The sequence below is a fragment of the Eutrigla gurnardus genome, assembly GCF_963514095.1.
Source record: "Eutrigla gurnardus genome assembly, chromosome: 11".
Lineage (NCBI taxonomy): Eukaryota > Metazoa > Chordata > Actinopteri > Perciformes > Triglidae > Eutrigla > Eutrigla gurnardus.
Genome location: NC_139925.1, coordinates 15694550 through 15704041, shown reverse-complemented (window position 1 = coordinate 15704041; position 9492 = coordinate 15694550). Strand labels below are relative to the sequence as shown.

General features: G+C 40.3%; 1 protein-coding gene across 1 annotated transcript in view; it reads left to right on the top strand.

Annotated features, from left to right (window-relative positions):
- pnpt1 (polyribonucleotide nucleotidyltransferase 1) overlaps window positions 1-8557 on the top strand; it is an 8667-nt gene extending 110 nt beyond the window's left edge. Inside the window, exons 1-28 of the mRNA XM_084021243.1 lie at window positions 1-94; window positions 339-399; window positions 1140-1214; window positions 1408-1513; window positions 1610-1659; window positions 1773-1836; window positions 1924-1971; window positions 2130-2243; window positions 2926-3112; window positions 3316-3367; window positions 3493-3550; window positions 3693-3789; window positions 3883-3985; window positions 4110-4180; window positions 4352-4388; window positions 4492-4558; window positions 4652-4741; window positions 4890-4943; window positions 5381-5490; window positions 5652-5723; window positions 6101-6164; window positions 6271-6354; window positions 6583-6666; window positions 7082-7188; window positions 7283-7338; window positions 7478-7556; window positions 7650-7697; window positions 7780-8557. The exon at window positions 1-94 is cut by the window's left edge and continues 110 nt beyond it. Of these exons, the coding sequence (XP_083877369.1) occupies window positions 1-94; window positions 339-399; window positions 1140-1214; window positions 1408-1513; window positions 1610-1659; window positions 1773-1836; window positions 1924-1971; window positions 2130-2243; window positions 2926-3112; window positions 3316-3367; window positions 3493-3550; window positions 3693-3789; window positions 3883-3985; window positions 4110-4180; window positions 4352-4388; window positions 4492-4558; window positions 4652-4741; window positions 4890-4943; window positions 5381-5490; window positions 5652-5723; window positions 6101-6164; window positions 6271-6354; window positions 6583-6666; window positions 7082-7188; window positions 7283-7338; window positions 7478-7556; window positions 7650-7697; window positions 7780-7935 (2288 nt within the window). The 3' untranslated portion in view covers window positions 7936-8557. The remainder of the gene's footprint in view (window positions 95-338; window positions 400-1139; window positions 1215-1407; window positions 1514-1609; window positions 1660-1772; window positions 1837-1923; window positions 1972-2129; window positions 2244-2925; window positions 3113-3315; window positions 3368-3492; window positions 3551-3692; window positions 3790-3882; window positions 3986-4109; window positions 4181-4351; window positions 4389-4491; window positions 4559-4651; window positions 4742-4889; window positions 4944-5380; window positions 5491-5651; window positions 5724-6100; window positions 6165-6270; window positions 6355-6582; window positions 6667-7081; window positions 7189-7282; window positions 7339-7477; window positions 7557-7649; window positions 7698-7779) is intronic.
- The last annotated feature ends 935 nt before the right edge of the window (window positions 8558-9492 follow it).

The window sequence follows — 9492 nt, the reverse complement described above, 5'->3', positions numbered from 1 at the left end:
ACTCGTTTGCTCGCCTTCACGTCCGTCCATGTCACCACAGCGTTTACAGCAACCACACAAACCCAAGGAGACTGCTAGTGGACCTTGGGGAGAAGTGAGTTGACTTTCCTGGTATCCCTTCTCCTAAATAACTGTTAACAAGCAGGAGCTAACTGTGTCTTCCGCAGCCTCCTCACATTGCTTTGGTAACCTCACTTTTACTCGTGTAGGTCTTAACCACAGCCAGAATAGATAACTGGGATGTGTTGGTGCCCAGAATACAGGTTTACATAATGTCACTGTACTGCATGTAAATATGACGGTGGTTTTGATGCGTTGTGGTCTTGTTATTTTTGTAGGAAACTGGAGATCTCTTCGGGGAGGTTTGCTAGATTTGCTGACGGATCTGCTGTAGTACAGGTATAGTAAACAAAAACAAACAGGTGGTTGGGATGGCAGCACCTGGGATGTTGCTTGACAGCCTCTCTGATCCATATTCTTCATAATGTTTGCACTTTATTCCCATAACATCTCAATGTTGTGATTTTACCATAACTATAACTCTAGAACTAGTCTTTATCTATATATAGACACACTCAATATATTGCATGTCTGTTGCTTCTCCTGAGGTTCCTCCCCTTGTTTCCCTTGTGAATCGAGGGTCTTGTATGTGCAGATTGTAAACACCTGTGATTTGTGGCTTTAACAGTACAATTGACTGGGCTTGACTCAAATATTTCACCGATTCAAAATATTACTAGTTAAGAGTTGAATCCTGCAAATTAAGAAATTTATTTATGCACATTGTCTGATGTAACTTTACTGTTCTCAGTCTTTGAATGCGGTTTTGTATTCCAGATTAACTGGGTTGCCTTAAAACATTACTACTCTCCCTTTGGTTGTGATAGTTTAGTGAAATACACAAATCTATTTAGAACATTTAAGTACTCCTTTGAAACAGATGGACACGACTGGTAATAACACAAACCCACACTGTTATTATCACTGGTGTGTATTGTATTAAAATGTAGTGGAGCAGATTATTCTTCACAATAATAAATAAAGTGCGCTGTCAGGCTTAACCAGTCAGTCCCAGTTGTTTGATGCTATGTGTGATTTCTTTAAATATATCTTTTGTTACTGTCTTTCTCTTTTTGAAGCTGGGGGAAACCTCTGTGATGGTGACTGCTGTGAGCAGAACCAAACCTTCTCCATCTCAATTCATGCCCCTTGTGGTATGTTCTCTCCACTCTGCCATTACAGTAAAATCCTCAAACGTTTTTAGACTGCGATTGTTTATTGTGCCTGTTAAGTGGAGTCTAGTTATTTCTATATGTAATGTAAATTGATCTGGTAGAATAGTCATTAAGTAGATTGAACTCCTCAATATTCAGCCTGTTACCATCAGTTGTCCACTTGAATTGACAGGTGGACTACAGACAGAAAGCAGCTGCTGCAGGACGAATCCCCACTAACCATTTGAGGCGAGAGCTGGGCACCACTGACAACGAGATCCTCACCAGCAGACTCATAGGTGAGTTGATACGTTTTGATGTGTACGCCTTAAGGTAGCAGCTCTGTCTGTGTTCTACTTCCCGCCTCAACAGTTCCTCATGTTTCTGTTGCTCAGACAGGTCGATCAGACCGCTGTTCCCTGCTGGTTACTTTTATGATACTCAGGTCAGTTCATTTGGAAAAAGTTGTCTATGTGGTAATAGTTTCACCCCGTTTTGCTTTTTGAACAAATTATATTAATGTATATCTGCCTCCATGTATGTCCGTGTCTCATGCAGATCCTTTGTAACCTGCTGGCAGTTGATGGTGTCAATGATCCAGATGTGCTGGCTATTAATGCAGGTGAGTTAAATCTCAGCCATCCATGTTTCCACAGAGCTAGCTTTAGTTCAGATCCTTAGCTAAAACAATATCTTCTTCTTTTTAAAGCCTCTGCTGCTCTGGCCCTGTCTGACATCCCCTGGAATGGACCCATAGGTGAGGAAAACACAACTGAGCCTCTTCACCTCTTTTGATTAATTGACCTTAAGCCCTGGTTTTTGCTTCAATCTGTTCTATTTCAGTTTCTCAGATAGTATTGTACATAATTATTTGAATCTAGCCTGCGACTACCTGTGTGTTTGCATTTCTTTCAGGTGCTGTGCGTGTGGGCATGGTAGATGGAGAGCTGCTGATCAACCCCACGAGGGCAGAGATGACTTCCAGCAGCCTTAACCTGATTGTGGCTGGAGCCCCCAGCAGTCAAGTGGGTAAGTTGGCAAACAGTATACAACTCCTACCACAAGCTCAGATGCTTATTTACTGAACACGTCATAATGCTATAAACAAACAGCTGCTTATTCATCACTTCCAAAGTGTAGGTGTCAACCCCAAGAAGCCTGACTTAGCTGTATATATAGCAGTAATGAATGTGATTGATAATGTAGTAACGTGTCAAACTCCAAATCTAAGTCTGAATAAGTTACTTGTCAATAAAGGCATCAATCAGTCATGTTGTGCGTACAACAACACGAAGAGTCTGTATGTTTAAACTGTGACAAAGGCAGCGCAGACCAGATCCAATCAGTCTGTTCTTACCTTTCACAATAAAAGCCCCAAAATAATAAGATGCTGTTTACCAGAGGGAAATGCACTCAGAGCTGTCCTTTTATTGAAAAAGTGTTGCAGCATTACACACCAAAAGCCTTTAGAAAGGGAAGAATGCACTGTAGACTATCAAACAATGTAAGTGATTATTTTTATTACACCATCAAATGAAAACGTGTTATAACAGGTTTTATTACATTTTCTACTCATTGCAAGGGACATTTTATTTCAGCTAGGTAGCAGAGAGCTGTCGCCCTGAAACAGAGCGAACTAGATCTGCAGCTCAGTGTTTATCTGATGATAGCATCATACGACTCTTCTAAAATGTCATTCTCTGTCTGCCAGTGATGATCGAGGCGTCGGCTGAGAACGTGCTACAGCAGGACTTCTGCCATGCAGTGAAGGTGGGAGTCAAACACACCCAGCAGATCATACATGCCATCCAGCAGCTGGCTCGAGAGCAGAAGGTCACCAAGCGCACCCCGGGCAAGATCTTCTCAGTCCCCACTGACATGGTGGAACATGTTCGGCAGTAAGACCAGTGATGAATCTGAGTGATTTCTTTTCCTGAATTGAATTGTCTGTAAATCAAACAAAAGCATTATTCAGTAAAGTGTTTGCCGGTAGTACTGCTGGCAGACCTTAATGAAGCAGTATTTTTGCTTTAATTCCCCCAAAATTGAGTCACAAAAATGGGAATCATATTGTTGTAAAGACTTGTTTTCTTCCTTGCAGAATAGCTTCCAAGAAGATCTATGCTGTTTTCACTGATTACACACACGATAAGGTGAAGTCTGACTCATTTAAAGCAGTTAGAATCCCTCGTGTGTCTCTTCCCTGTGATTTGACAATGTTTATGAACCTTATCTCTTGATCAGTAGCAGTAATAGTCTCATCATAATCTTGTTTCAGATTTCAAGAGATGAAGCTATCAATAAAGTCCGACTTGAAACTGAAGAGGGCACAAAAGGTGGATCATCTTCAGCATTTGATTCAGACATCGTTGCAACCCACTTCACTCGATCAATATATTCATTATGTTCCAATTAATTTGAGTCTGTGTACTTGTACCTGTCAGCTGAACAGTGTCAATTGATGTCTTCCATGTGTAGAAAGATTCCCTCAGGCTGAGCCCTTTGAAGTCATCGAATCCTTCAACACTGTTAGCAAAGAAGTCTTCCGCAATTTAGTGCTTAATGAGTACAAGAGGTAAACACTGCCCACGTTGTAATTCATGTATGTTCCCATGATGCACGATGTGTCTTTTACAACTGGATTTTTAAAAATGTGACATGTCGTCAGGTGCGATGGGAGGGAGTTGACTGCTTTAAGGAACATTTCTTGCGAGGTCGACCTCTTTAAACCGCTGCATGGCTCAGGTCTGTTCCAGAGAGGACAAACACAGGTGGGTACAGAGCAGGGAGGCCACCAAAGCTTCATTGTTTTGAAATTAGATTATTTTTTTCTGTGAAAAAGCCGCTCTAGTCTTTTAACAAAGCTCAGTCCTCCACCTCTTCTTTTTTATATAGGTGCTGAGCAGTGTCACGTTTGACTCCCTAGAATCCAGTATCAAAGCAGATATAATCACCACAGCTTTGAGGTAAAGTTACTATTCACACATGTAAACAGACACATTCATACCATTTACATTAGAAAATTAAACATCTGTCTATATCTGAATGTCATTTCACACATGGTTTCACACCAACAAAAGTATAAAGTATACAAAATACAGTTTAACCCAGGTCCTCTGTTCATTGTCTTTCTACAGTGGCATCAAATCCAAAAATTTCATGCTTCATTATGAGGTGAGTAAAATCCTGTTTTTATTTCTAAAGTGAAGTAGATTGTTAGATGTATGCTTCTATGTTGAGGTGAACTTAAAATCAATGTTGCTTTTTGTAATTTCAGTTCCCTCCATATGCAACTAATGAGATTGGAAAGATGGGAGGCATCAACAGGAGAGAGCTTGGACATGGTTTGTGCTCAAACTCGTTCTCCTGGTATTAAGTGACCACTCGTTCCCATTAAGAATCAACAAGACTGTGTGTTTGTGTTTGTTCATGTTCAGGGGCCCTAGCTGAGAAAGCTCTGAGACCAGTCATTCCCAAAGACTTCCCTTTCACCATCCGTGTCACTGCTGAGGTGCTGGAGTCAAACGGTGAGTGTGGCAACACAGTTTGTCAAGTGTAAAAACACCACGCAAAATATGTTCGTTGACTGGCGGGATTACTCGGACAGGAACATTTCAGTGCCTTTTTTTTTCCCCCCCCTCCACTCCCATTTCCCACCTCCCTTTCTCCTCTCAGGATCCTCCTCAATGGCTTCAGCATGTGGAGGCAGTCTTGCTCTAATGGATGCAGGTAACGGATGCTTTAAATTTCCCTTTTTATAGTTGATAATCTCTGTAATACAATTGTCAGTATTTATTCCTTTTCACAACTTTAATCTTGCAGCTACCAATATAACTCAAATAAAACATTTCATTTCTATTAAGGTTTCTTTTCTTTTTTTTTTTTTTAAATGCAATTTCAAAGTACATCTGGATAATAATATTTGCTATTTATTTCCAGTGTCGGTATGAGGGCATTCAGATAATGAAGCTACTGTCCATTTAATAATATACTCAACGCACCTTGAAACTCAAAAAATGCAAAACATTTTAATACATGCTACTCTATGCAAATTCAAATTGGATACGTGGGTAGATTTGGTTTCCTTTCACTGTTTTTATTCACGATTAATGAAACGTGATTGTGTGATTATATGGAGCTAACATGTCCAAATCCGTGTCACCCAGGGGTGCCCATCTCGTCTGCTGTGGCGGGTGTAGCAGTTGGCCTCATCTCCAAGGCCAACCCAGAGAAACCAGCTGAGATCCAAGACTACAGATTACTAACTGACATTCTGGTACATACAGTGTGTGACCAACCATTTATAACTGCCAAGTGGAAGAAAGCGTGTGGTTAAGCTATACATATATATATATATATATATATATATATATATATATATATATATATATATACATACATACATACATATATATGCAATTATTGTTTTCTGAACAGGGAATAGAAGATTACCTTGGAGACATGGACTTCAAATTGGCAGGAACAAACAAGGGCATCACTGCTTTGCAGGTACTGTTTCTGATAACATCATATATATCATGTCTAAAATACACTGTTGAAAAGCCAATAAATACCTCAAAAGATATCAGTTTTTCCAAATATTCTATGTGCTGTAATATAATGTGGTGAGAAGAAGGCAGATTTAATGCTTTTAATTTAAGATTTGCATTTTGATACATAAAGTTCATTATGTTTATTATAGAATATTAGGGGTTACTTATCTGAACCAAGGGTTTAAGGACAGAGGGTGTTGTATGCAGATTGCTAAACTCCTTGAAGAAAAAATGCAATTTGCGATATTGGGCTAAATACTGTAAATAAACTGAATCTGACTTGTTTAGCTCTAATGTAAGTCCATAATAATCGCTCCTTTCTTTAACCTCCAGGCTGACGTGAAGATCCCAGGTCTGCCTCTAAAGGTGGTCATGGAGGCTATCCAGCAGGGCACAGGTAAGCTCAAATGGCAACGAAACTGAACTTTTACACTGAACAATATAGTTGAACACATTATTTTTGGTGGCTTGATGGCCTTTGATTCAATATTATTATGTTCCAGTGGCAAAGAGGGAAATCTTGGCCATCATGAACAAATGCATCGCAAAACCCAGAGAGACTAAGAAAGAGAATGGACCTGTTGTTGGTAAGTTTTGTGTGAGAATATACACATTTTACAGGAGGAGGGACATGCTTGGACTAGCTTGGAGAATGGTGTTTTCTCATATAGCTAGTAACTACGTTGTAAGATACAATGTAGATAGAGCTGCCGAGTATCTGCTCTTGCGTGAGAGAACATCATTTAACAAGAATACTGGGCTGTCATAAGAATGCTCACCCAACTTTTCGCATAAAAATGTTATTCTGCCTTCAGAAACTGTCCGAGTGCCTGTTTCCAGACGAGCGCGCTTCGTTGGTCCAGGCGGCTATAATCTTCGCAGGCTTCAAGCTCAGACAGGTAACAAGTACTCCATAATTCATATTTAACTGATTTAGAAAACCAACCAGGAACATGATAGCTTTGTGAATGATGTATAGCACTAACCAAGCGTCAGTTTTCCTTTTCATACAGGTCCTCTGGACATCCATATGTATGTATTTTGGTGGTCAATTGTCAAGGTGACTTCACAAAAAAAAAAGTTTTTGGCCATAACTCAAGAATTAATATGTTAATTATTATTTATTTATTTTTTCACATAAAAGTCTAATAGGATAAAACAACAAAATTATGAAATTTTGGACAGACTTGGATGTAAACTGCAACTTGACTGGTTGGCAAAGTCATACAACCCCAAAGCAGTAATTCTAGTTTTCCTTAACTGAATGTTAAAACTGTGATTTTCTTTTATTTATTTATTTTTTTGCTTCTTCAGGTGTGACAATAAGTCAGGTGGACGAGGAGACTTTCTCTGTGTTCGCTCCAACACCAGGTGCCATGAATGAAGCACAAGACTTCATCGGTGACATCTGCAAAGACGATGTGAGTCTCCGCCGCTTGTAGAGGCCTTTAGAACAACTAAAGTTACTGTACTGTATGTGCGTGAACAAACAGGCTTTATTTGTTTGTGTTGCAGCAAGAACAGCAGCTGGAGTTTGGTGCTATCTACACCGCCACCATCACTGAGATAAGGTAAACCAATACATTGTGATGTTAACAGTAGAACGGTATTTGAGTCAACAGTTAGCAGTTGAGTGATGATCTCAATACACATCAAACTATGGATAAATCAATGCTTTAGCTTGTGTTGCCTTTCCCTTCTCTGCTTTAGGGACATTGGCGTGATGGTGAAACTGTATCCCAACATGAGCGCTGTCCTGCTCCACAACTCCCAACTGGACCACAAACGGGTCAGTGAATTTGTTTGCGTGTCGATGTTTCTTTGAGTGGTTGAGAATGAAATCATCAATCAAAGGTAATTTCTTTGTATTTCCCTCCTGAAGATCAAACATCCAAGTGCTTTGGGTTTAGAGGTGGGACAGCAGATACAGGTACGTGTCAAAATCTACAGACAAGAATCATTCTGTCTTCACATTCTGGGCTTATTGTCTCTGACTGGACTTATGCTAACAGGTCAAGTACTTTGGACGGGACCCAACGGATGGCAGAATGAGACTTTCACGGAAGGTGCTCCAGTCTCCTGCTGCGTCTGTCGTCAAGACGCTGAGTGAGAAACAGAGCATCTCCATCGGTTCAAGCAACGGCCACACGACCAACACAGACTTGTGACGCACCAACCTGACGGGCTAACAACTTGGATTTAACGGAGTAGATGTTGCTGCCATACAGTTCTGTTGAAAAGCATCGCATCGTGTTACAAACTGAACCCAGTGCTGTACATGAAGAGGTTTACCCTGACGTCGTGGGTATGGAAGCGAGGACATTGCACGGGAGTGAACTGAACCGCAGCTCATCAAATGCAGCATCCTGCTGTCATGGCACTTCAGTGGATATGCACAGACTGAGAGGAGATGCACATTTTCAGATTTTATTTTCAAGTATCTCCATTAGTGGTGTCTTGTTTTCAGATTTGCCACCTCGGCTATCGTTGACAGCATCAAGCAGGAGGAGGGTTCCTCCAACACTCATTTAGCATCTTTCACCCAACAGACTGCAATGTATCAGAACCTTTCCTATTCACATGTGTTATAATCCTGCCTCTTGTGGTACGAGACGTCCATGTTTGGTATCCACCGTGGCAGTGTGTCCTCTTATACTCTCTAGTCCATGATCAAGATATGGACAAAGAAAGCAAAGTGTGTGTATATTTGAATCATTTAGACTTTAACGTATTCCAACATTCAGATGCCACAAATTGTACTTGTACTATTGTATAATAAACTTTTCTCCAGTGTACAATCTTGTGCTGCAACAGTGGTCAACGCTATTTTGAAGCTTGAAAGCATTTCCCACGCAAACTGGAGTATTTCTAATGTTTCACCGCTCTAATTCCCACTACAAAAAAAGGCTGGCTTTATGCATCGCCACTGACCTCACCGCCAATTATACTTCACATGGAGACATTTTCTTGATATGTCGACACATCGATGGGCTAAATAATGGGACGTAGAAGAGTTTCCCCACACCCACAAGATGTACAGCCCTGAGGCTCAGGAAACCACATCAGCAGCTGCTGAGTCACACTCTGCCTGCATGTGGTGTCTCCTTGGTGATTAATTGTGTCTGCAACTCTCTTATGATTGTCACTCAACCCTAACCTTGTGGCATAAATATACAGTAAATTAAAATGAAATCCCCATGGGTTGACAATTGAGATCATTTTAATACAATTAATTCAACTATGTTAATGAATATTAATCTTTCATATGGCATATATTTAGTTCAGAGCAGTTTTCTGAATAATTCAAACAACATTTCCCCGTTCCCAATATTTCTGCTAAAAACCTGAGGTGGTATTGAAATAATCGTCTGTTTGGCAAACCAGTCAGTTGGGTAAGTGCTGGGGGAAAAAGCTGAAAGTCAAGCTCTCTGGTCCTAGATGTTTAGAAATAAGTTTGTTCGTTAAATTCATTACAAATGACAATAACTTTTTTTTTTTATATATATATTTTAACCATTAAAAATGCATAGGTTGTTAAAATGTCCACTGTCCAGGTGCATGCACAACTACAGCTGGATAGATGAGGAAATACCCCCCCCCCCCCCCCCCCCCCCCCCAAAAAAAATGGAAGAATCCTCAGGAAGAGTAACTGAGGAGGGATCCCTCTCACTGGACAGGAAATGTAATAAATGTAATAAAATGTCAGTATAGACAATCCATATGAC